The following is a 27536-nucleotide window of genomic DNA, read 5'->3' on the forward strand; positions in this document are numbered from 1 at the left end:
ATGCACTCAGGCTGACACCATCTTGAGATGGATCGTCATAGTCACAGAACCTGGCAGGATAGTGAACCTAGTGGGATGCAAACACAGTGAGCATTGCGAGAAAAGCCAGGGGAAGGGAGACAAATCCCCCTGGTATTTGTGGGCACTGTGGAAGAAGCCAAGAGAAGGGAGTCATTCTCTTGGCACAACAAGAGATCGAGAAAGGTCAGGGGGAGGGAGTCATTCCCCCAACACTGTGAAGATACAAGACTTTGTGCTCTATGTGCCTTGTTGGAATCTCAATTCAAGGAACCTTTTACCACTTTTTGATTTGTATCCTTTCAGAAGAACATTTCATTTTCATCACACAGAGGTAGCCTTTCGGCTGTCATTCAGAAGAAGGAAGACATTCTTTTGGGCCAAGGAGATGAGCCCTTTTCGTCAGTTGAGTTTATAGTGCAAGGGTTGGAAATAGGTTTTTGGACACAGGACGGTGGACTCTTTGTTTTAGAATGGCATCCTGAACCCATTTCTCAGTATTTCGTTGGGCCAGGGAAACCCCTCTTAGACAGGGTTTTCCCTTTTATTTTCTCACTAATAAAAGTCTATAGCCAAAAGCATGCCACCTGTGTGTCGGTCTCCTATTTCTACACCATTACAGTGTTTTAGCAGGTGCTTCTCCCTTTTCCATGGAAACATACTTTTGTTTGATGGGGTGTTTTTCCAAAATGTTAAAGGAAGACATTTTGTCCATGGTCTCAAAGCGTAGTTTGCTCCATGTGCCTGTCCTTGGCGTTTCCTGCAAAGGAAACGCTATTTCCTCTGGATTAAATGTATGAGAATCCCTGTGCAAAGCTTGAGATAAAGTAGATGAAGCTTTAGGGTATTGTGTAGGTTCAGAAACAATTTTCATTGCTTTCGACGGTTTTTTGGACGTGTTTGTATCACTGGATGACTGTTTTGCCGCCTGTAAAGTGCAGGCGTCTGTGAAGACACAGTTGAACGTGTATGCACGATAACCGTTGCACTTAGTGTCCGTTTAACACTGGAGTCATGCGCTGAACCTAAAGTTGTGGGCACAGTACGTGTTAAGTCAATAGCATTAGTAATGCTTTTTGTTACCGCTGGGCCCGCTTTCGGCCATCTTGCCGAGGCGTGGCAGGGGGTTGTGTGCCTACTGTGTTTTTTTGAGCTCCCGTGTTTATGACTGTGGGTGCTCCTGTCCTCACACATGCCCTATGGAGCTGGAGACGAGCATGTGGGAATCCACTGACTGCTACATTGTCTTCGGTGTCACTAAGGTTGCTGTAGCTGCCCTGTTATTCACCAGATTCCTTTACGCCAGCGGGGTAATCCGAAAAGACCCCAGCCTCCATGGCGTAGACCACCTACCGTTTCATGTGTCGATCCTTCAACGTCTTTGGAAGAAAGTGTGTGCACACGTGGCAGCGCTTTTCAGAGTTGTCTCGAGGGATACAGTGGTTACACACGTTGTGTGTCCTACAGGAATTTACTCTTACAGGAGGGACATAATTTAAAGTGAGTTTTTTCCATGACTCAAAATAGGGGCAGCCAAACAAGAAGTGTAAAAAGGAAGGGTAAAAAAGAGACATTCTCTAAATGTAAATGTTAAATGTTGAATCCTGCCACTCCCTACTGTACGGCCGTAGCCTGGTGTAGGCTTTGGCTTGCAAAGAGTCGTTGAAGGTTGTTGAATCTCTCGATGTTGTGTTGCCAATACTGCTTTATTAGTCAAGCCTCGAAAGGCAGTCGTGATATATTGAAAATAATAACACACTAGCTGTAAAAGCTAGGAACTCCACGTAGAGCGAGCAACTGTGATGGCAACAAAAAACTATCCGATGACCTCGGCGCGTGAAGGACCATGGTTACAATGTACGCCACACTAGGGATAGTATTAGACACACGTCGTCAACGTCCCTTTTCAAAATTCTAAAACAAGGCATGCAATACTCTGCACCAACCACTAGATGTCAGCTTATGCAAAGCATGCGATTCTAAGCAGATCCGCAAGCCTCAGAAATACACATCCACACAGACACACACACAGACACACAGATATGGTGGGTTTAAAAGACATTGGGGGTGGGGTAGAGTGGGGTGCCCTTCCACCTGAAATGTTTAGCAGAATCAGTGATTTCAGCCAAGTCACACACAGCACATCGCCACCCACGTTAGCTATTACTGGAAGATCACCTCCACTTCAGAGTCAAATGTGCAATGCATTGAGGGTGTATAAATGAGCTCAAATTCCAAGTCTTTGCTCAAGGAAAATGTACGTCTATAAGGCAGCTGTACTTTATTCATTAATACATAGCATTTTTTTGCCCAAAACAGACAGCTCTCAAGGATTCAGACATCTGAAAACATGTTTCATCCTTATTAAAGGATAGTTCCAGGACTTTTTTTTTATTGTTCCTACGGTTTGGCCATGTGTTTTTAAGCATAAATCGGTAGATCGTAGAAAACTTTCCTATGGACCTTACCCGACTTTTCGTCCATTAACACACTCGAAATCAGCCGCCATTTTCTGATAATCCTATCATTTCCCCCCATCGCCCTGGCTCACCTGCTTTTGCGGCACTAAATCAAATCCCCCGCCCCTGAGCCTGACATCAGCAGACGCGTACCGCCCATTTCCCAACGCCAAAGCACGTTTCGTGTCAACAATCGCTGCACCTCAGCTAATGAAGTGTCGCCATGGAAATGGCAGGACGCCTCTTTCCTCTATGTATAAACACACCGTTTCACAACACACAGCAGCAGATTTTCGATTCCATTCCTCTCTCTGTGTTACTTTGAGTATTCTGTGACTCGTTTCTGTGCTCTGGTCAGCTACCTTCGCCGCTTCTAGGCCTTGTGAACACCTGTACCATCTCTGTAAATTATTTTACTTTCTTTACCACACAATGGCTACAATAATGCTGTATATGTACGAGCCCGAGTACACCGAGGAGGAACTACTGGAAAGGCAAGCACGCGGAAACGATGGGGATTCCGACGGCAGTTGGGCGGACCAGTCAACGGATGAAGAGCCTGGACCATGTCGCATGGACGGCGTCTCCACCTGGTGCACGTGCAATCGGTGCGAGCTAATGCCAACTGAGGAGGAGAACTGCTGCTGCCGTGAAAATTCCGGGTGCCTGGCCTACATTTCGGAAGGCGAGCCAAGTCCGCAATGCATCACCGAGCTGCCAGAGTTCAGGGAAGCCTGCCTCTCACGGACCGTGTTGAGGATGATGATGGTGCTTATGCACGAACTTCGCGGCACTGTTCGTCCGCGTAATCCGAGTAACGAGTAAGTATACTCTGGTTGTGATGTTAGTGATGCCACTACTATGTCATGGTCGTCTCCCACATATAAAATTACATCTACATATCATTCGAATGCATGTAAATTGGTTCCATATTGTGCATTTTCTAGATAGAATTTTTTTCAAAGCAGAATGACATTTTTTACCTGAATCGACAGTGATAAGAAAGTTTTGTCATTTTAATACAGTTTGCATCTTTCATTTTCACAGGTGGTACAGGCTGGTGGCCTATCGTTGCTTCACTTGGTGGCTTCACGGGAGGCTCGGACACCGCGTTCGGAGACTAATACCTGCCTGTGCGGTACTTGCCATTAGACAACATTTCCCCACGGATTTTCCCTGGATGTGCTGCAACCGGAACTTTACAATGTGTAATGTTTATTATTTATGTTCAATTGAAATTAAGATCTAAAATAAAACCCAACATATATTTCAACAATGGTTGTTTTGATTTTTTAAATGAATCTAGTGTGTCTCCATTGAATAGTCTTCCTGTGCCTTGTCTTGTCACACCACATGTCTCCGGCCAGCATCCTCCCTCACGCGGGCCGCCCACCTTCAATCCACATAACCATTGAACCCATATGCAGCAGACATACATATGTTATTTTGCGGGTTGGCATCAAGCCTCCCGGCCTTGCCTCCTCCCCCAAAAATACTTACCACACCACTTTGTTCAAGCGTTGGCAATAAAAGGAAGGCCGTTGGATTTTATTGATACAAAACATGGTTATAGGTAAATAATCAATATGGTTGATCATAATAAATCATCCTTTTGGGCACCGGGTACAGAGATGACCCCCTCTGGCCCGTGCCACATTGCCACCACAGGCCAGCCTGCTGCTGACTAACTGCCTAGGCATCCAGGGTCTCCAGGGTGAACTGCACCCATATATTCTCCTGGGAGGCTGAGGTATTTATAAACTCACCCCCCTGCCTTCCATGTACTAGATCCTTCAGCCTGCCTCTTACATGCAGTTAGATGGCCTCTCCTTGGTGAGGCCCTGCGGCAAACGAGTCTTGTCTGCACGACCAGCGCCCTAATCCACACCCCCCCCCGCCCTATCAAAGGCAGTTCGCACCGGGGTACTTGCGCTGCCAAGTGGAGCTGCCGGGGAGCGATAAAGGCCAAGAGGTGCCAAAGACCATGTACACTTCAAAGTGGTCTATAGAGCATGGGTTGTTGTTCCCATGTCTACCTCCAGACCCCGTGTCTCCTGCCAAGCATCCCCCCTCACGCTGGACGGCCCCCTGCAAACCGCATAATGCCACGACATATACACGTCATTCATTCACAAACACACCCCTGTTTCGAATTCTTTATAATCCACTTCATATTTCTAATGAGCACTTCTTTGCGCTTTGCTAGTCAACCCGTGAAGGTCCTGGTTATCTGCTCTTCGTCTCTGTGAACTTCCGTGACCACTTCGAGGAAACTCCTCAGTTTGCAACCTGTGAACTGCTTCCTGTCCTACGACAAGAAACTACTCTGATCCCTGCATCTAACTGTTTGTTCGTCAAGGTAAGGCCATGTACCATAATCATTTTGCATCCAATTTCTTTTCGTTCAAGACAGTACATGCAAGGAACTAGTCACATGTTCTGAGTTTACATTGGTATTCATAGAGAATTGTTGATCTTTACTTTTCAGAACTTTCCACAATGCCTGCCTGTTCCATTGGCGGTTGCCCTTCGAAGACCCATAATAAATCTGAAGGTACTATAATGCATGTTTTCCCTAAGACAATAGATCAGATAAGAGAATGGGTCCGATATTGCGGATATCCACCGTCTGAGCTTGAAAGTAGAGTCCTAGAAGTCTTTGCGGACAAGAGGGGTGATCGATACCGCATCTGCAGCAGGCACTTTACCTCTGACATGTACTCCACATCATTGCTAATAAAGAAGAACACACCGCGAGCGAGGCGAAAATTGCTCTCAACCGCTATTCCCACTCTATTCGTCCACATCCCTCCACTGGTGAGTCAAGTTTACGTATTTATCTCTCGGCCTTGCGGTAGTGTGTAGCATTAGCTAACAATAATTTCCCCATTTATGTATCCACTCAATATGAAGGCGGAAGATTCTCCATCCGTGTCGTTATTGCAGTCATCAGCCACTTCAAGCGCCTATCGGGTAATCTTACTTGGCTATTCTGCCACTGACTTGTTTTAGGCATGTAAATCAATAGTTTTAATTTATCGTGTAATTATTTTACCTAATGGTACACCCTTGTACTCGTCCTCCAGTCTTTCTTTTCAGTTATAATTACTGTTATCCAAAATAATGTAAGTACTGTCTTTCAGGGAGATGCTGAGGAGTCCAACGTATTGACGACTACCGTTGATGTCACTCAGATGCTCGAGGTACGTTTCCGGACAGTTCCATCGATGGAGATCATCAGATCTTGCATTCTTGTAGCGTGATTGTTACACACAATGTTTCTTTCGTTTTTAGCCATTGATATGTCCTTCTGTCGTCGCCCTCCTATGTGTCTTCTTTTTTCAATATTGTGTTCATTACTAATGAAAGTCCTATGTTTCAGGGAGTCGATGGAGCATTAGTCCAAGAAGAAGGGGGAGCATGCAGTTACGGGTCGGCGCAACAGCTTGCAGAAGTGTGCACCGCAGTTACATCGTCCCTTGATGTTCTTATGCATTTCGAGGTATGGATACTGACAGTTCGATCAAGCGAAATCATATGACGTGATTACATCCGCTATACTTCCTTCTTTATTAACGCAAGTACTATGTTTCAGGGAGATGACGGAGCTTCTTCTACAAGAACATCACCCCTAGTAGTTGATGCAGATCTCTGGGTGGTGACACTTGCAACGATCGAGCAAATCGAATCATATTTACATATCCATTATTTATTTTAGACAACTGATCATTTGTGCAGGTCTATTTAGATGAGCCGTTGACGCCTGCACAAAGTTTCTGTTCTTTTTATCAAAATAGAAAACCATACTAATGCAATTACTGTGTTTCAGGGAGTTACTGAAGCATCATCTTCAATAATATCATCAATGGAAGTCTATGAGGAGCACAAGGTATGGATCTTGACAGTTCCATCTAACTAGATCAACTATGCGTGAATAATTGTCGTTTGAATGTTCTACACAAAGCGTTCATTCGTGTTTTGCTATTGAGATGTACGTGGGTATTGGTCCCCAAGTACATTTTGTGTTTTCGATATTATTATACATACTAATGAAAGTTCTATGTTTCAGGGAGTCGATGGAGCGTCAGTGCGTGATGGATGTGCTTATCATGAAAATATAGTCGTTGCAGCGCAAGAGGAAGTGGAGACATGCACACACGAGTCGGAGCAACAGCGTCCTGATGTTGAAGTTCGAGGCAAGAAAGTTTCAAAGAAAATAAAGCAAAAGAAGGTTAATGTCCTGGTCACTACATCATGTTGTTTTTCACTGTTAATAGTTCAATACTGTAAGTTGTGTTTAAACTGAACATCCCTTTTCCAATCTGTCCTCTAGTTGCAAGTGGGTGTACGAACTAGATCTACACAGACAGTGAAGCGAACGAGAGATGTTGCTTGTCAAACCTTTTGGCAGGGACTTGAGACTGGAGATGCATCGTGCCAATGGGAAGAATATGAAGTGATTGACAACGGAGCTATACCACCACCAGCCATTGATAGTGAATGTCCTCCTGGTAGTTCGGATGTAGTCGGAGATCAGTTCACAGAATCCACACCTGCAAAAACTAAGACCGCGAGAAAGTTGAAGAAATTGTCTTATTCACCCATCGCCGGAGAAGGAACAGATGTTGCAATGGAAGAGAATGAAGTGGACTACAATGAAACACCATCAATATCACTGAACATAGCGGAAGACGATATCAGAGATTCTACCTTTCATGTGAGTGACATGTCCTCAACGTTACAGGCCGAACCAGCTGGGATGCAGAGTGACAGTATAAGGAATGAGGCCAAATTCATTGTATTCGATAGTTGTTTGATTGATATTGTTATTCGGATGAAATGTGGGCATTCGGTTGGTGGGGAAGTATGTGGGGAGCCATTGATTAATGTGACTCGTGCAATTCGAGGCACTAACCTTAAAATACATGCCACCTGTACAAAATATCATCCTTTCTCATGGTCTGCACAACCCATGCTGGGGCAACTGCCAGCAGGCAATCTACTTTGTGCAGCGGCTGCACTTTTTAGTGGTTCAAGTTTTAAAAAGTTAGAGTCTTTCTTTCAGTTTGTGGGAATCCATTTCATTGCGAAAACTCAGTTCTACAAATACCAAACCGATTATCTATTTCCAGCCATTAGCGAAGCTTGGAGAATGGAAAAAATGTCTATTGATAGTACATTCGCGGGCAAACGGTTCAGGCTAGCCGGTGATGGACAGTGCGACAGCCCAGGATTTTCAGCCAAGTACTGCACCTACCACTTTCAGGACATGGAAAGTAAGAAAATTGTGAGTTCGGTGGTCGTGCCGGTGTCACAAAGTACATCCTCAGTGGCCATGGAGAAAGTTGGCTTTGTAGCATCATTGCAAGAACTACAATCGCAGGGAATGGTGATCGACCTGATAGCCACGGACAGACACGTTTCAATTGCCAAGACAATGAGAGAAGAGTACAAAAATATAAATCACCAATTTGACGTTTGGCATCTTGCAAAAACAATCAATAAAAAAATGTCGGCTGCAGGTAAAAAAAAAAGAAATGCAAGGTATTTCACAGTGGTCCAAGTCAATCAGCAACCATCTTTGGTGAAGCTCAAAAACATGTGGAGGGTCGTTGGAAATTCTACTGGAAAAATGGCGGTCAGTAATGCTACACTGTACCAACGTTCACCGTTGGAACACAAACCAACATTTCCACAATTGTGAACATGGCCATTTGTCCACAGAGGAGGCACGGAAGAAGAAGTGGTTGATTCCTTCATCACCCACTCACAAAGCCATTGAAAAGATTGTATTTGATAAAACTATTACAAGAGATTTGAGGGGACTCACGGAATTCTGCCACACAGGAGATTTGGAGGTGTTCCACAATATGTGCCTAAAGTACAGGCCAAAACGATTGCATTTTGGCATGGAGGGCATGATAAATCGGACTCTTCTAGCGGTCTTGGCACATAACCATAATGTTGGCCGTCAACAAAGTAGGACGACCGGAACTTTAGGGACGCTTCGCTACAATAAGGCCTTCACTAAAAGAAGTAAACAATGGGTGATCAAACCAGTGTTTGAGGATATGCAATATGAGTTTGAGAGACTTATTGTTGACGTCCTAGATAGGCACATAAATGGAGTTGTGAACGAACCTGTGCAGGGGACAACTGCATTGCCACCCAACATTGCCTCTGTTCCATGTCCACCTGAAGAAGAGCTCATTGAGCTCACGGTTTAAATGATTGTAATTTGATTGTCTGTTCTCTCGAGTCTCCTCATGTCGCAGGCCCATTGAATATGTGTATCTATGTAATGTGTAAATAAAAGTGATTGCTCAGTGTACATGTAATGTGTCTATCCAACCTTGTTCATTTGCGCATTAAATTAAACCAAACAGTAATATAAATCATTTTTCAAAAAATATAGAATGTCTCTGTATTTATGGTTCTCTGGGGCTGCAAAGCACGCAGACAAAATGCAAAGATGGAGTGTAAATTTCAAGTCCTGTGAGATGGCCTTACACTGAATGTAGCTAACTAGGAATGTGTGCTCGTTCAAAGTGAAGGTCAGCTGCTTTGATGTTTTGCTCGGGTGCCGGAATGGCCCACGACTCAGTATAAGGTTCTATTGTTATTTGACCTTGACAGGCCGGGACCATCCCGAAAGACTTCTTTTTGGGGGTGTGGGGCAATAACGTAAGAAACGATAATGAATATAATTTCAGAAACGAAAGCCATTTCATGTTCGTTCATTAGAAGAAATAACGTCGGCATAGAAGGAGTGGTATTTCGGGGCTGCCCTACGCACAGACACAATGGAAAATGCAAATATAATGTAAGTAACTCTTTAGATGAGTTTATACCGCAATTTAATTACTATACAGTAGCTTTAAAGACGGGTTAAGTTGTACTTGTTCGTTCTATGTGGCATATTGTTTTGTACCGCGCACTATCTTGAGGAGAACCATCGCCTTTTACGGAAGCACCTCAAAACCTTCCTCTTTGCTTCTGCTTTCTCTCTCCCTCTCCCCTGCTACAACTGGTCCACTGTCTGCGACCTCGGTCCTGGGCCCTTCCACTCTCCACCTGCACTGCCTCCCTGTCAACCCCTGCACTGGGGGATTGTCTCAGTATCCTACAGCCCCCCCTTGACGTATAATACCCAGTTGCACTGTCCTAGCTATGAAATAATTTCCCGACCTAATATATAAAATGAATAATTTTAATAAAGATCTGATGGTGAGACTAATTTCATTTTTTATGTTTTTCAAACAGGTACATCATCCATTATTGCATGTGTCACGAGTACCAGACACCGGCGGATGGGTTTTTTAACCGCCAGTTGCTTCTCCGCGTGAACAACGTTACCACCCTGACCATTTTATGGGACGATCGCCAAGTACAAGTATGCCCTTACGCGGTACTAACGGCTAGATGCAACATACAGACCGTTGTGGTGGCCTAGTGCCTCGTTGTTGGAACAGCCATGCGATTATCAGTGCGACCGAAGAGCTTATTTTATCGTAAACCAACACCCTGTGTACTGCACACGAACATCGCTTGCCTCAAGACAAACTATTTTGGATCGAGAGCAAATAAAAATGCAAATCGCTGAATATTCTCAAAACATTTGATGTCAAATAAATGTACTTTGCCAAATGTACAATCTTGCCTGTGTACAGCAAAGGAACATAGCGTGCCTCAAAACAAACTTTTTGGAACGTGAGCAAATAAAAATGCAAATCGCTGAATATTCTCAAAACATTTGATGTCAAATAAATGTACTTTACCAAATTTACAATCTTGCGGTTTAATTTAAAAGTACAGTTTCATATTCCCAATTGTGGCGCGCTGTGTTGTGTGAGCTCATCTGTGTTGATTTCCTGGTTCTGTGTGGAGTCGCGTAGAAGACGCCTGGGCGCGTTTGCCTACGCAGCTCAGTCACGTCACGGATAGAGGCAGGGAATATGAATGTTTTGATAAAGTCTGTTTCAGGGGCGGGGGATTTGATTTAGTGCCGCAAAAGCAGGTGAGCCAGGGCAATGGGGGGAAATGATAGGATTATCAGAAAATGGCGGCTGATTTTGAGTGCGTTAATGGACGAAAAGTCGGGTAAGGTCCATAGGAAAGTTTTCTACGATCTACCGATTTATGCTTAAAAACACATGGCCGAACCGTAGGAACAATAAAAAAAAAGTCCCGGAACTATCCTTTAAGGATCATCGGTGCAGTATAGTCTGAACCATTGTGGCTGGAACACTGGGGCATGTTGCGCAAACACCAGAAATGTTATGATGGGTTTACAGTTGAAAAGACCTGGAGAAAAAAAACTTCCATTTGAAATGCAAAAGTAGAATTCGCCATTTCAGCCAAGTCACACACAGCACAGCGCCACCCAATAGCCATTACTGGAAATTCACCTCCATTTTTCAACTCTTTTAAACCCATTGTAACGTTGCAAGTGTTTGCTCAACATGCTCCAATCACAAGGGTTGAGACTGTACTGTACTGATGCAAAGTGTTCTTCACTTCACTGCAACCTCTCTAAAATCAAGTCTTGATGATGGGTAGCATAATTCATAAAATCATCAGTTCATTTTCCCTCCCCAGAGATCCGCTCCCATTCAACAGAGCACAGCAGTACAGTATCAATTCATAGAGCATAACGGAATCATGAACAAATGAATTTATCAGTAGTCAATTGAAGGAGAGAAAAAAATAATAATTGGAGTCTGTGCAATAGTAAGCGATATCAAGTCTATCAGGAGTTCATAAAGTGTCTCAGTAAATTCGGTTGAAAGAACATCTGATCTCTGTCTAGTACATAATTCAAGAAAGGGTTCCAAATCCGTATAAATTTCGAGAGGTTCCCCTCTAGCATGGCAGTAAGCTTCTCAAGACCCATCAATTCCCACACCTTCACCCACAAATACGCCACATGTGGCCCCTCCACAGATTTCCAGAAACTAGCTCTTGTGATTCGTGCCGCAATAAGTAACTGTGCGATTAGGGCTGCTCTGGAGCCCGACATCGGGAAGGACCCATCTCCTGGCACATCAACCAGAATTAGTATGCGTGGGTCCATAGGGAGCAATGTGCCAGTGATGTCCTTGATCTTAGAACGCACTTCCAACCAAAAGGTTTGGATAACCGAGCAATGCCACCACATGTGTCCTAAATCACTCCGTTCACCACAGCTGTGCCAACATGTGTCTGGGTAGTCTGGATTCATTGCATGCAACCTGTTCGGTGGGAAGCACCAACGAAAGCAAATCTTGACAGCGTTCTCTTTTACCAAAGTGCACCTAGAGCTCTTATGGGTTCTATACCATATTCGTTGCCAGGACTCTTCTGGGACCTCTACTCCCAATTCCCTCTCCCAAAACATCATGTAAGGAGGTTTCTCGCCCTCTGATGCATTTTCCAAGAGTTTATAAAAAGTAGCCAGCCTATGGGAACACTGGCCCTCGAGAAGTTCTATGACCAATGGCGTTCTACTGGCAGCTTGGCGAGTGGTCCTATTAGTCAGCCAATGTCGAAGCTGTATGTATCTAAACCGTTCCATCTCGGACAGCCCAAATTTCTCCTTACACTCCTGAAATGTCAGCGGTTCCTGATCCACATACAAGTCCCTAAGCCTTAAGGGCCTATCTGAATTCCAGCTCTGAAATGAGCTGTTATTAATCCCGGCGTGAACGCCGGATTTTGAACAATGGGGGACAGTGGGCCCAATCCCGAAGCGATCCCTCTTTGCGCACTTGCCTTGTCCCAACTCTGGAGCGTTGCCAGCGTCGTGGGTAACAATCCTTCCTGACAGCCCCGCGCCTCCTTGGGTAGGAGGAAAGTACTCCAATGAAAAGGGGCGCTGCTTGCTCAATTTCCTGCCATTTAGGGGTTTCCGAAGAGCTCCCCCAAGCTAGCATGGGTGCAACCTGCGCCGCTCTATAGTAGCGCGAAACTGAAGGCAGACCTATGCCCCCATACGCTGCCTTCCTCATTAGGAGCCTATACGGGATTCTGGGCTTCTTATTTCTCCAGACGAAGCGTCCTATTTCCTTTTGCATAGCTATGAGGTCCCCTTCAGGAATCTGAACCGGTAAAGAATGAAAAGCATACAGCAGCTTCGGAATAAGGGACATCTTCACCGCACTAACCCTGCCCAGCCATGAAATTTCCTTGGAGTCCCAACGATGAAGCCATTCTTTGGCTTCTCTCAACAAGGCCGGTATGTTAGCTTTAAATAAGCCTGCGAAGGTCGGGGTCAATTTAATACCTAAGTAAGGGATATTTGTGGAAGACCAGGGGATGGAAAAGGGCGCTTGTGTCTCTGCCAGACCCTCAGGGGATTCAGTTAAGGCCATGCCCACCGATTTATTAGCATTCACCTCAAAGCCGGAAATTCTAGCAAATCAGGATAATAATTTCATCAGGGGCGGAACCGATTTAGGGGCATCATTCAAAAAAGCATAACAAGTCATCTGCATATAAAGCTATCTTATGGCATTTTCCCACAAATTCGAAGCCCAAGATCTCCTCACTCAATCTAATATGCTGTGCCAAAGGCTCTACCGCTAGGGCAAAAACCAAAGGGGACAGGGGGCAGCCCTGCCTGGTGCCCCTATATAAACGTATTGCTGGGGTCCAATTTGCGTTCACTTCAACTTTAGTAGAGGGGAACTGATAATTTCAGAGGATCAACTTCAAGAAACTGGGACCAAATCCAAATCGCTCCAGCACCAACTGCAAATAACTCCAGGACATACTATCAAAAGCCCGATGGTCATCTAATGATAACAATGACAGTTTGCCTGGCAATCTGGGGGCCAGAGCTATCAAGTTTATTGCCCGGCGTATATTATCGTGTGTCAAACGGTTACGTATAAACCCAGTTTGATCTCTCTCCAACAACGCCGGAAGAACCTCCCCTAAGCGCCCCACTATTACATTACTTAATAGTTTCGCGTCTGTGTTTAACAAAGTAATAGGTCGGTAGGATGCACATTCGACCGGATTCTTTCCAGGTTACAAAATCAGAGTCGTAGTGGACTCTGCAACAGATTCCGAGACCGAGCCGGCTACCCAAATGTTGTTAAAGAGTTTTGTTAAATAAGGATAGAGCACAGCTTTGAAGGTCTTATAGAATTTATTCGTGAACCCGTCAGGTCCCGGGGCCTTACCTCAGGGTCTTGCAAACCACCAACGGGGTCCCCCTGTGAACCAGAATGGCCACCCCGCCACTCTTACTCCCCGAAGAGGCGCAAAATTTCATGGGGTATAATTTATTATTAAGCCTGAATTCATCAGATGGCAGCAAGTGAGCTTCCTGAAGGAATAGGAGCGAGGAGTCTAAGGTGGCCATACGGTGCATCAACGCCCTACGTTTAATCAGAGAAATTAAGCCTTGCACATTCAGGGAGAGGCAGTGGAAATGCGAGTTAGTCATAGCCATAGCGTTTTCTCCTCCAAGCAGGTGTCCCCCACAATCACTTCTTCAAAATAGGCCCACCCCATCCCCACCATCCATCCACATCGCTCGTTTCCCCTGCTCATTGACCCCAAGCAAACCATGCATGCAACGGGACTGGTTAATTTCAACCCCCAACCACAACATTTGTATTTCGCCACAGCCCATGTCAGAGGGACACATGAAACCCTGAGCATAGCAGTCAAGTGCAAATCCTGAGAAAATCCTTGAAAACTAGACTCCTTAAAATAACATAAAAATACAGAAAAAAACAACAAAAATAAAGGAATGAATAAAAAAAATTACCAATTGCTTGCCAAACTCTTAATGCAACTGATTTAAACAGCCACCCTTTCAGGGTAACAATAACGGGCATAATCCATGGGACGGGCACCAAAATTTAGAACACTTCAAATTCATGCCAACAAATCCCAAATTATAGTTATCGCACTCATGGAGAGCGCACAAAGAAAACCTACTAGACATTATTACATCTTCATACACCCCAGCGGTCAAACAACACCACCTGGAGCAGGACCGAAGGTAAACGGATATTATACCAGTTTATGAGTGTGCATGTCCCAACCAGTTAGTCTGGGGACAAGTTCCGGCCAAGCTTCATTGGCCACCTTGCAACTGCACCCGAAACACGAAAGGTGAACAATTGTTATCTCAACTTATTAGCATAAATACCCTGTCTGGGGAGCACAGAAACAAGTTCCGACCACACTGCGTCAGTCACCTTGCAGTCAACAGTCACATTTCAAGGCAAATACTTGTCGCAGAGAGGGGAACCAGTCTATCACAACTTAAACTGTAGAACTGTCGGCATCCAGCCGACAAGGTCCTTCCAAACCTTCTGAAGAGACGCGCGATTTCTTCAGCCTGACAGCAGCCACCGGATCAAGGGAGAATAGTACTTCCCTGTTCCACATCTTCCGATCCTTTGGGTGTTTTAGTTAAAGCCCAACCTCTAGGCTTTCGCCTCTTATCCTTTGGCATGGAACTAAGAGCCGGCCTCCTCACAACATCAATACTCTTGGCACCAGACTCACTTGCGATGTCTCGTAGCCACTCATCTGCTTCTCCCTCAGATACAATAGCTTATGGGCGATTTTGATATTCTAACAGTAACCTGCATGGGTATCCCCACCAGTAGCGGACCTTTTTCACCTGCAGCCAAGTGGTGACTCTCTGAAGGCGCCTGCGGTTTGCCAAAGTGTATGGTGAGAGATCTTGAAACAATGATATGGCAGAGCCACGGAATTCCACTTTCTCTGCCCTTCTAGCTGCCGCCATTATTCCCTCTCTTTGCCGAAAGAAATGAACTCTAGTTAGAACATTAGGGAGAAGGTTACGCTTTTGCTAAACAGAGGAATAAACCCGATGGGCCATGTCCAGGATAAGTTCATCAGAATCTCCCAGGCTCAACAATGATTTAAAGAGGGCCCGCACATATTCAGAGAGTTCCTGATCCTGAACCTGCCTTGGCACTCCCCATATCCTGATAGTATTCCTTCTTGAGCGATTTTCCAAATCCGCGTGCTTTGCCGCCATTTCCTCCAACCGGTCTTCCACATTCTGAACTCTTTTGGTGAGGTCATCATTTTCCTGCTCGCGCTCGCATACTAGGTTCTCCAATTCATCGACCCTGGTCTCAAGGCCTGTCAAATTGGAACTTATTTCTGCGATAGACCGTGCCAAAGGGTCTTTTGAGGATTGGATCTCCAATGTTATTGCCTGCGTGATGTCCTGCTTAAGCGCCTTTAACATTCCCTCCAAGTCATGTCTAGATATGGCCGAGTCAAGGGTTAGATCAGACCCCTGTGAAGCATGGACCTCCGCCACAACAGACTCCATCTTCTGCGGTGCAGGTGTCACTGCGGTCAGGAAAGTTGTAATCTTACTCCCTCTGTGCTGGTTTCCTGTCTTGGGCATTGCCGGAGGGCGATTGCTCACATCAATAGGGCACCCGCGGGGGCTCCCTTAAGAGCTATGTCTGCATATCGTAGCGCCCAAGAGGGGTGACACTCCTATAAGACCGTGATCAGGAGTGCCAATACTTCATCCAGCACCATAGAGCCTTTATACACTAAAACATTATTCATCTCTCCAGCCAGGCTGCCAAGACTGTTCCATCAGGGGCTTATCTCCCCAACTAGGCGTCAGTATACTGCTTCCAATGCCAGCGGTGCAATTAAGTGGCTCTCTCTCCCCTCCACTGCAGCGCTCACCTCCTCCAACCTTCGGGTGTTCCCCGACACAGAAAAGCAAAGGGCTCCCAAGAGCATGCCCCGCGTCGCCTCCAGATGTCCCTCCACCACGGGCAGCCCGAGGGAGGCAGCACACTCCAGGACAGCCCGCACTTCTTCTCTCCCCTAACAGGCTACTCCTGGCCGCCCGCTCACCGTCCGTGTGGCGTACCTTTCTGCCCTGGGGCACCCCACACCTCAAGTGGCTAACACTCGGGTCACCACGAGGCTTGCCGTCCCCACCTCCACTCCTCCTCTGACAGGCTTCCCCGTGCTGCCCGCTCACCATCTGGGGAGCTCGCTTTCTCGCCCCAAAGCAACCCGCCCTGCAGTCAGCAGGCTCGCGGACCGCCTTGGGGCTCGGCATCTCCACCTCCGCTCCTCCTCTGACTCTTTGGGCCGCCCGCTCACCCTCTGCGCGGCACACTCCCCTGCTGCATACACTTCGGGTGATGCCGTGAAGCAGTGGAGTGCAGCTCTCTCGCCAGCAAGTCCTCTCTGTGTCGGCAAGCAAAGCCGCGCCTCGGAGCCCCTCTCCTCCAGCTCAGCTCCTCCAGGTCCCGCAGTCGCTTCCCGGTCCCGCAGCAGAGCCTGGAAACAGCATCTCCAGTATGCCCGCCATCTTGCGCGCTTTAGGCTCCCCCTCGCAAGGCTCCAAACTTCAGGAGAAACAGCTCCTAGGCAGCCAGGAACTCACTCGTCACCAGAGCCCCGCAGTCCTCCAAGGCACTCCCTGTGACTTTCAAGTATAGATTCAGGGGATTATGAGCATATATTAGCGTATAAGTAGGTGCCCGTCCCAGAGTTTACAGCAGGCACATCCGCATGGCGCCCTGCCTGGGAACACCCCCACTCCTCCCGTGACTGTCTTTTAAGGCCAGTTGGAGCAAAGCGTTCCTCACTGCAGCTTCAAAACTGTAACACAATTTGAAATCCCGGATACAGGGCTCCAGATACAATTTTAAAGCAGGTGCATTTCAATCCCTATTTTAAGAAGTTGAAAATAAAATCATTTTATTAAAATGTATATCTTCATCAACCTTTTCTGAACATCTGTAATATCCAAAACAACCTTATACCATCAAATCATGTACAGAAATACATACTGCTAAAGTTGGTTTTCTGAAAGCCTTCTCCTGAAACTATAGAATCAAACAGTACTCAATCTAATATTTTCTATCTATGCTCTGCAAAGTATAAACTAACTTTCTCATCTCTCGTCCTAGCTTGCCCCTCCATTTACTGTGCCAAACAACTAAAAAAAATAAAAGAAAAAGAAAGGAAAAACTCTTGTTCCTACCTCTACAATTCCAGGAGTTGAAGTCATCAGACCCACTAATCAGCCACATAAGTGTGTTTGTCACATGGCTGGAACTCACCAACCTTGCCCCTACAATTGACATTTAATTCAAATCTACTGACATTACACATTTTGAATCCATGAGTGTTAGGAAAGGTTTTCTTGTTACTACTTTCCCTAATTAGACCTCTAGGGAATTACCCAACATTTTGCTGGTGCTTTGAACCTGCCCTGACTTTTGGAGAAAAGTGCTTACGTGTGGGCACTGATCAGTCCCTATGGCTATCAGTGCAGGGGGACTCAATTACAAAATCCGTTGTTTGTTTTTACACTGCACACACCACCTTGCAGTGATGTGGGACAGGGATACTTTGTATCCCTTTCCCTCTTTTTTTTTTTAGTAACTTTATGGTTACTTGCATGTGTTTAGGACGGGCTGGTGACAGCAAATATTTTTCTGCAGTGTTTTTTTTAAAAACGTTCTCATGTGCACTTTTGCATTTAACTGCATAATGACTTTTAGAGTGCCATATACTCTAAAATGGCCATCTTGTATTTTGGCCTTATTCCCGCCATCTCAGGGTCAGATTTGGCACATATGGTAAGCCCTTTCTTGGGGCAAGCCTTGGCTTTCCCGTGCGAAGTGGCAGTATATGTCGCCAGTATATGTTTGTGGCCGGACATATCTGGATAGCCCTTGCCAGTTTGAATGGTTCAGATCCTTACTAGTGGTGAGCCTGGGGGTGACTCCAGCTCTAATTTAGGGTAAAAGGAGGACTCCTGTAGTCATTCTTCACTGGAGCCAAGACCACTTGGAAGAAGAGCATGGGCCTCATTACAACCCAGGCGTTAAGGGGTTAACGGCGCCGTGAAAGGTGTCGGCGCCGTTAAACCCTTAAAGCCCGATTACGAGGTCCCTTTGCGGGTTGCACTTTAACGCCTGCTTTTAGCAGGCATTAAATAACCAACCCGCAAAGGGACCTAGGAGCTAATTACGGCACCGTAATTTACGGTGCCGTAATTAGCGCCTTCCCCATTCCCATTGAGCCCTATGGGCCAAAAATGGGAATGGGGAAGGGATCATGGTGAATGGGGAATTACCGCCCCGCCAACCTTGGAATGGGGCGGTAATTCCGCCATTCACCATGGCGGACCCCGGCATGGACCATGGTGCTAATAGCACCATGGTTTAGCGCCGGGGTCGTAATGAGGCCCCATGTCCTGACACCAATCTGTTCAAAGGACTGCAGTGTTAATATTGGTGTTTGAACTTCCCATTTGTGTTCATTGTTCCACTGTTCACTTATTTTCTTGTCTTCCTCTCTCCCGCCCTCATCCCCCACTCTTCCTTTTTACCCCCCACCCCCTTCTTTCCTTTATTTGCAAATCAATCCTGGGGTGATCTGTGAAATTTGTTGGGCTTATAAGAGACTTTTCTTTTTTTATAATGTTGTGCGATTCATTTCTGCACGTCACCCTAAGAATGATTATTTTCCTTTTTTTAAAGGGGGCTTTTGCCGCCATTTTCCATGAACCTGTGTAATAAACTTGTTTTTACGATTGAAAAATTTAGTCATTTTGGAGACGCAAGTGGTCCATGCTCCAACAGTACCCTCTTGGCTGTTTTGAAGGATGCTACTGATCCCATAACGAGTACTGGTATACATAACGAGTACTGGTATACATAAAAGGAACACCAAAAATGGCCAGGCGAATATTTAGGAAAAGCCAAAGCATGTGTATCTATGAAAAATACAATGGTGAACACAAATTACGTTACATGTTAGCTATATTGATAGACATCCTTTTGGTACTCTTCATATTTAAAACAAAAAGTGTCCCACATAGACCAGAACATTAACATAACCCAAAATCACTCAACTTCCCGTGGAAAGACCTTCAACCTCATACCAGATTATGCATAATCTCTTCAGACCTGACCCTTGGTTATCCTAAAACAATATAACTTTTGGATTAAAATTAACCCTTAAACACCTGTTATGTAAAATGTAACCCTTTACAGCTGACAGAACTGTATGTAACCACCTGCAAGCTGCCCCAGACCTGGCCCATAATTTCCTATAAGCAGATACTTTGTTCTTAAAACCAGTGTCACAAACACAGTTTTGGATTCAGGGTTAGATCTCATGTACTCAGTCAAGAGGATACATATTGTTCTCAGACCTGGAAAAATGACTCACCGGGAGTGGACTTTTTCAAGACCAAACCAGACCACAGGCTACCTCTGGGGATGACCTTGCAACCAAGATCTCATTTTACTCACAGTACAGCCCTCTATTGCTTCCCAGCTAAGTGCATGCTATTTAAATACAAGACCACAGTATATCTGAAAGAGCCCTGTGCTTTCAGCACCCTGAAAACTTTCTGTTTTGAGACCAAAAAGAGGTATTTTACAGAGTCAGTGGAAGCACCTTTATACTATCCCTAGAAAAAGTCTTGTCTCAATTCTGTTTGGGCCCTGATCAAAGCACTTCTAAGACTCTAAGAGTGCAGCGTATTTTGCTGAAATCAAATGGATACGTACTGTTCTGGTGGCTGCAGTACCAGAAATCCAATCAGTTTTTTGAACCACGCATTCTGCAAATCCAGCTCAGAATCCACAAGTGGGGACTCGTTTTCCCAGACGAAGTCAATGAGGTAGCAGTCTGGCTTCCAGAAAGGAGTCTCAAACTCCAGGAAGATTTTATTGTTTGTGCCAAAACCCATCTTGTGGATAGCATGCAGTTTTCTTGCAGGCAATGGGGGATCCAGGAAGCAATCACATTTCAATTTCAAAAAACCTGAAAGACAGAATTTGTAATGAGCTGTTGATTATACATATACATCACACAGGCTGCTCCTGAGACAGAAACTAAGGGGGCAGTTTTCTGCAAGAATGTTTGTCAAAAGGGCTTTTGTTAGATTTCATTTGTAGTTAAGATCTGCATAGCTTTATTAGCACAAGTGGTGAGTCACTGTGTTATACATTGTTCTAAGTGGGTTAGAGAGTATAAATATCATCAGGTAATCATTAGCATCGTACACAGCATGCATAGAGGAAGGTTTGATGCTCTGGTTCAGATCTGGTCATGACTTGTGAGAAGGGAGGTTTGCTTCTGCTCCTGGAATTGCCATTGATTCATAGTATTTCTTATGTGCTTGGCATAGTAGTGAGAGCTTGAAAGGTTCATGTTAGAGCCCACTTTGCTACGTGGGATCACTCTGTTTGCTAGGTATTTTGGATGACCAATGTGGATGGGTGGAAGTGTAATATGGTGTTGATGTTTAGCTAGGTTAAAACAGTGAAGGTCTTATATGATGCATTAGCTGCCTGTATTTCAGACCAGCTACCAGGTGAGGGGCTATGTCTTATATTGGCTGAAGGTTATGGAGGCAAGTTTGCCAAAGACCAAGTTATATATGCAGTTAATATAAGCAGAGACGGAAGACTGGTATATTCCTTTTAGAATGTCAGAGCATTGGAAGCTGCTGATGAAACAGAACCCAATGATAGGTAGGTTGGCCTTCTGTATACAATACAATACAATACAGTTGGATGCCCTTCAAGCTCCTTAATCCAGATTAGGGATGTAACGGTATAACGGTATACCGTTAAAGATACCGTGAACCACTCAATTAAACAATAATAACGGTCACATTGTTTATACCGGTATACCGTTTATACCGTTAAGTGTGCTTCTCAATCTGATTTGGAAAGGCTGCAGTAAGCAAGTGCTGCGCAGTCTTGGTCTTGCACTGTTGGATGCGCCATCTGCCAAGTAGTTTCAGTTGGAGCAGTTTTTAATGCCATTCCATAAACCACAAGTGTCTGACACAAAATCAATATGTTAGCAAAAGGAAGAATAAATACAGTGCCAAGAAGGAAAAGGGTTTACTTTGGGTTGGCGGCTTTGGGGTCTATATATTTATAATGGAAAATGTTTCCTAAACATATGACAATGGGGGATTTCCCTGGTTCTATCATTGAATTTACATATAATAAGTCACACTACGAAATTCACTCATCTCTGTGGGTATTCCCTGCTGCCATACTAAAGGGTAACATGTCCGTGATTACTGAACACCTTTTGGTCCACAAGTAAACTAAAGGCTGTAACGTAAAGAGAACGTGCGTGTGCGTGTGTGTATGCGCACAAGCGTATACTACCATCAGCCTCCATTGATCTGTGACATGCAGGTTATAAAGATGGCAACATGTTCATCTTCACCAGTAGCCAGTGAGGGAGCTAAAAGCCTAAATGACCACTTAAGAAAAGCTATTTAGTTTGCTTTGCCACTCTCAGCAGGCTCCCGCCCTCACCTCCTCTCCACATGTGTGTTTGTGTTTGGTGGAAGCAAGGGATGACATTTCAGTGGAAAGTATGTTGAAAAGCCCAATTCTGGCCCTGGGTGCCTGGTTTTGTTTGTGATGATAAATCTGACAATTTATGACCTTTTAGAAAATATTTGTTAAGCTTGGTTAACTCCACCTGCTATACTGCGATAACCATGATATACCATCATTTGGCAAGAAGGCTATCGTACCGTCATTAAACCAATACCGTGACACCCCTAATCCAGATGGGAACCATCTGTTCATTAGGTGGGAAAGTCCACTGGATATGGCGCAGTAGGATGGGATGTTGGATCCTGCCCCAAATGCCAGATACTCGCTTTGGACAAAAGGACTGGACCTTTCCTTGCACTTCTTAGGCTAGGATAATGTGGTCATTCAGATCTGGAGCCATATGGGATGGTTTTGAAGGATGTTTTTGAGTTCACAGAGGATGGATTAAGCAACTTGGTCTGTGCTGCTTGGCAGCATTTTGGTCTGTTAAATGCCCTGACCAAGAAAATGTTCTCTTTAGGTTCAAGCATCAAGCCCTTGTTGAGGTTGTCCATGGTTGGCCAGCTAAAATGACTAAAACCCCTGCATAACAAATCAGAGAGGATGTGGGGGCAGAGAGGGTGGACACAGTCAATGCTACAAAGTCAACACAAAACCTTGTACAGATTACAGTTATCAGATTTGTGAGCAAAATATTTCAGGTCTGGGCTTCTGCCCACAAAAAGATATGCGTGAAGATGATCTAGCAGCTGCAAAGTCCGTAAGCAGAGGGACTTTGAAGATTCCAAAAGAGGCCAGGAGGCAGCAGCAAGAGAGGAACTTCAGGCATGTGACTCACACACCGGTGGTAGTAGCCTAGGGCAAGGTAAGTCGCAGGATCATGTAGGGAAATCCTTGTGCCGAGGTGATTGCAAGATATTTTTCACCCAGGTGTTCCTTGAGAGTAAGTGTCCTTCAATGTGTAAGCATCCATTCTCCTCATCTTCACTGTCGCACTGACTTTGGGAGATGGTCAACAGTCAATCTCTCCCTCTACAACGAGGAGAAAGTACAGGCAGATAAACATGCATAAGCAACACTAATCCTGGATTACACAAAGGTGTCTGTTGATCCTGCGCATAGTTTATTTACAACTCGTACATTGCCCGACACTACCGTTTAAGTGCCTCTCCCAGCATCCGAGACCACAATCAGTCATATCTCCCAGAAGTACCCAACATGGGAATACCACCGAATGTACACAGAATGCAACTTCTTGCCCAAACATGCAGTGTAATCTTGGATATCACCCAACCACAACCCTGCGTTATTTAAAATCAATTTAATGTTCCGGCATTCAGCCAGATTTCAGGATTCGTACTGAGAAGAAGGCCCCCACTTGACAGATGAACCAGGCTGCCAAATCCCTAATTCCCAAGCTAACACCAACTGTACCTAAACAGGCCACAGCTTAGCTGTGCCAACTTGAAGAAAGGGGAAAAACAGGGGAAAGGACTGGTGACTCACCAGCACTGTAACCCTGCGTGATGAAGAGCAGAGATGACTATCTTGACGGACAGCACTGACCCCTTCCAGAAGGCAAAGAAAAATCAGGTTCTGTCTAACTGGATTCAGGGATCATAGATTCCTCCCCCTGGCCATAACCAAGTTGGTGAGGGACAAATCTAAGGGACTACAGAAAAAACTCTCTCAGTGGGGAGAGTAAAAAGTTGTGACTCCTGTGAAAAAAGGCAAAAAACAGACATCCAGTACTCAAGGTTGTGCGCAGAAATAAGAATAGAAGCGGTACAAATCCAAAGAAGCATGAAGTGGTTGCGCTAGAGCCTGACCAAGACATATCCTGATAGAATAATCAATCTATCCAGTCCCCAGCAGTTGTTGTGAGCATCAGGGGTATCTGGAGCTGCAACAACCTGGTGGCGCTGCCGAGCAACAAAGGCCTATTTGAGGGGACTTCCCAGCGTGTGTCACAGCTGCGGCCCGTGGGCCTGCCGCAGCGTGTCTTCAATCGGCAACGACTCCCTGGGGAGCAGAGCACCCGGCGAACGGCTGAAGAGGAAGTGCCAAGTGTCATCCGCACTCCAGCCACCCCCTTTGTAGTACCAGGTACGTTCACGCCAAAATATGTGACATATGATGAACAGATAAACCAGCAGAGAGACGCAGCTGGGCTCTGCCCAGTGGCCATCAGGGTAACAGAACCTATTGAAGTACCGACACTTAAGAAAACCTGGACAGTAAGGTACCCATTGAGAAAACCATATCTACAGGCAAGACGAAATGACGTTTGTCAGAATGAAATACTTGAAGAAGCCAAGAAGATAAAAGACGAATGGTGACATCCTAAGAAATCGGACTGACGTACATATTGGAGATATGATGACCTAAGAATACTGCCAAGGAGACGAAATACCATGTATAAGTGACATCTTGAGCCTAAGATGAAGAAATTGATGTCAAGAGGCAGAAACTTATGCCATATGCACGTTGAACATATTCAGTTAGTTTAAACATGGACAGATGCAAGAAACCGCAAGAAGCAAAGAAATCGTTAAGCTTGCTTATGCTTAGTAGCAAATAGATTGCGGCAAGCTCCAAACTATAATATATATATATGGGATACATTACTCACCGTAATCGTATTTCTGATGCTTGTATCTGCTTAGATTCACATGCTGTGCTGTGCATAGGCCGACATCTAGTGGAAGCTGCAGAGTATTACAGTTTGTTTTTCGAAACTCGAAAATGGGCGTCGACACAGGGCGTGCCAGTAATACTATCCCTAGTGTGACGTCCACTGTACCCAAGATCCCTCACGCGTCTAGGATCCTCAGATTGTATTTTTTCTGACATGAGGTAGCATGAGGAGTAGCGCGAGTACAGATAATCCAAGCAGATAGACAGAAAGGTAAGACTAAAAGCAATCATGCGCCTTCTCTCGGAGGGGAGGAAGGGTGGGTCGATTGTGAATCTAAGCAGATACAAGCATCAGAAATACGATTACGGTGAGTAATGTATCCCTTCTGAGGCTTGTGGAATCTGCTTAGATCACATGCTGTGCATAGATTAGCGAGCAGTACCAGAAGAAGGAGGTGGGATGTGAGAAGGGTCATGAGCAAATAAGTGTCTTAGAACCGCTTGTCCCACTTGTGTATCTGCCTTGGAATGGGTGTCAATGCAGTAATGCTGAGTAAAAGTGTGAATAGAGCTCCAAGTAGCTGCTTTGCAAATGGTGTCAAGGGGAACATTTGCAATGAAAGCCAGAGTGGCCCCAATGCCTCTAGTAGAGTGGGCCCTTGGCGTAAAAGGCAGAGTCTTTTCAGAGAGTGAGTAACACAGCTGGATACAGTTAATAATCCACTTCGAGATGGCACCTTTAGAGACGCGTTTGTCCTTATGGATAGTAAAGAAGGGATCCTGCACTGACAGAGCCTGAATTTCACTGACCCTTCTTATAGAAGTAATAGCTACTAAGAAGGTCGTTTTATAAGTCAGGTGTTTGAGACTGCTTTTATGCATGGGTTCGAAAGGGGGGCCCATGAGCTTGGCTAGCACCACATTAAGGTCCCACCCTGGCGGTGGGTTTGAAATAGGAGGGTGAAGTCTCTTTACTCCTTCCATGAAGGCTTTAACTACTGGTACTTTCCACCACGACACCTTGCTATGGGAAGTGGTGTAAGCCGAGAGGGCTTCCAGGTGTACTTTCAGCGAGTTAAAAACCAATCCTGCATCTAGCAGGTGGAGCATGTATGTAACAATAGTGGAAGGAGTGCAATCAACTGGGTTGATTTGTCTACTCTGGCACCAGATAACAAACCTCTTCCACTTGTCAAAGTAACAGTGCCTTGTGTTTGGTTTCCTAGATTCCTTTAGGATGTCCATACACCTCTGTGGCAAATTGAGGTGTCCAAACTCTATGACCTCAGGAGCCATGCTGCCAGGTTCATTGAGTTGGGTTGCTGGTGCACTGTTTGACCTTGGTGCTGGGACAGTAGGTTGTACCAGGCTGGAAGTTTGATGGGCTCGCACACCGCCATCCTGCGTAGGTGTGGGAACCAGGGTTGTCTTGCCCACATGGGAGCAACTAGGACGAGCGTCATCGATTCCCTATTCATCTTGTTCACCACTTTCCTGATGAGAGGAGTTGGTGGAAAAGCGTACGCAAACATCCCTGACCAGTTCATCCACAGGGCGTTCCCCTGGGAGTCTGGTTGGGGGAACCTGGATGCAAATCCTGGGCATTGTCTGTTTTCGCTTGTGGCGAATAAGTCTATAGTGGGGAAACCCCACTGAGAGAAGAGATCTTCTACGACCTCCATGTGAAGAACCCATTCGTGTTCCTCTGGGAGGGAGTCTCTGCTCAGAGCATCCGCTTGGGAATTGAGCTCCCCTGGAACATGTTGTGATGACAGGAAGATGTTCCGTCTGAGTGCCCATATCCAGATTTTCCTCTCTCAGCAAGTCTATGGGATTTATCTTGAGTAGCTTTGCTGGTTGTGGACCTATCAGCAGACCTGGGCTTGTCTGTCTGTTTAGGGGGGGTGGAGTGTTTCACAGGTGTAGAAGAATGTACAGGTAGTTTCTTCTGCTGTTTTCCCCCCTCCCCGTGCGTAGAAAAATGTTTTCCCTGACCCTTAGTGGCTCCGGAGTTTTTCGACGCCTGGCGTCGAGGATCGGGAGAGGCGTCCCTGTCCTTCGAGCGTGGGGCCTCGCCGTCTTTAATTGCAGGCTCTGCCTCCTGGAGCGCGGCCTGGGGGTGGAAGTCGTCTTCGTCTCCCGACGGTCGAACTTCTGTTAGCCTAGGGAGCGAGGCACTCTTGGCAAGAGTGGATGATTGCCTGGAGTCATGCGGCGATCTTGATCGAGAGCGCCCAGAGGACACCGAATCGGACCGTTCTGTCTGTGCCTCTTTCCGAGAACTCGGCGTCGTCGAGTCTCGGTTGGACTTAGTGTGTTTAGTGTGTGTAGTATGTGAAGCGCTTGCGTCGCCGGGGGTCTTCCCCATAGCCGCCCTGCCGGATGACCTTCCGAGGTCGGGGACCTGCGCTCGGCTGTCTTTCGACGCCATAATGCCCTCGCCGTCCGAAAGTACGGCGTCGCTGCCATCGCTGAAGGCGCCCTCCGCTGCCATGGCCGCCTGCCTGGCGTGGTGGGCCCAACGCTTCGAATGGTCCTTAAGTGTCTTAGGTTTAAACCTACTACAGGCTCTGCAGTTCGCTTCGGGGTGGTCCCTCGGCAAGCAGAGATTGCACGTGGCGTGCCTGTCGACCCAAGGGTATCTGCCGTTGCACTTGGGGCAGAATTGGAAAGGGGTACCCTCCATACGCACCTTGAGGCAGCGGGCTGTTAAGTGTAGGAAATGTATAAGGTGTACCTATATACCAAGAGTGTAGAGTATGAACCACCCCCCACTCTCCCTACTTGCAGGGCCGTGGCCAGCGGCCTACCAGGCCCTGGCCGAGGCCAGCGGCCTTCCGAGGCCCAAATCCGTTGTGCAGCAGCCGACGGTCGATTTCTTCTCCAGCCGGCGTCGAGTGTCGAAGTTCGACGTTGGGGTGGGGAAGGATGTCAATAGATTAATATTTTAAAATTTTAGCAAAAGTATGGCAAACAAATCGAGAATTAAAACAGAGAGAAACCCAACTGAAGATAACCATGCCAAGAAGCCAATGTCTAATTGGGCTTGACTAGGCCAACAGTGGATACA

The 27536-nt window shown here is 45.9% G+C and overlaps 1 protein-coding gene across 4 annotated transcripts in view; it reads right to left on the minus strand.

Annotated features, from left to right (window-relative positions):
* Positions 1 to 27536, minus strand: part of PAOX (polyamine oxidase) — a 572703-nt gene that overhangs the window by 271794 nt on the left and 273373 nt on the right. For all 4 annotated transcript variants that reach the window (XR_011268680.1, XM_069611145.1, XM_069611143.1 and 1 more), the window contains exon 5: positions 20027 to 20282. Coding sequence is in view for 3 of the 4 variants with exons in the window: in XM_069611145.1 (XP_069467246.1) it covers positions 20027 to 20282 (256 nt within the window). In the remaining variant the exon portion in view is untranslated. The remainder of the gene's footprint in view (positions 1 to 20026; positions 20283 to 27536) is intronic.

Source organism: Ambystoma mexicanum, chromosome 8, assembly GCF_040938575.1.
Source record: "Ambystoma mexicanum isolate Mex_15411 chromosome 8, UKY_AmexF1_1, whole genome shotgun sequence".
In the NCBI taxonomy this organism is placed as follows: domain Eukaryota; kingdom Metazoa; phylum Chordata; class Amphibia; order Caudata; family Ambystomatidae; genus Ambystoma; species Ambystoma mexicanum.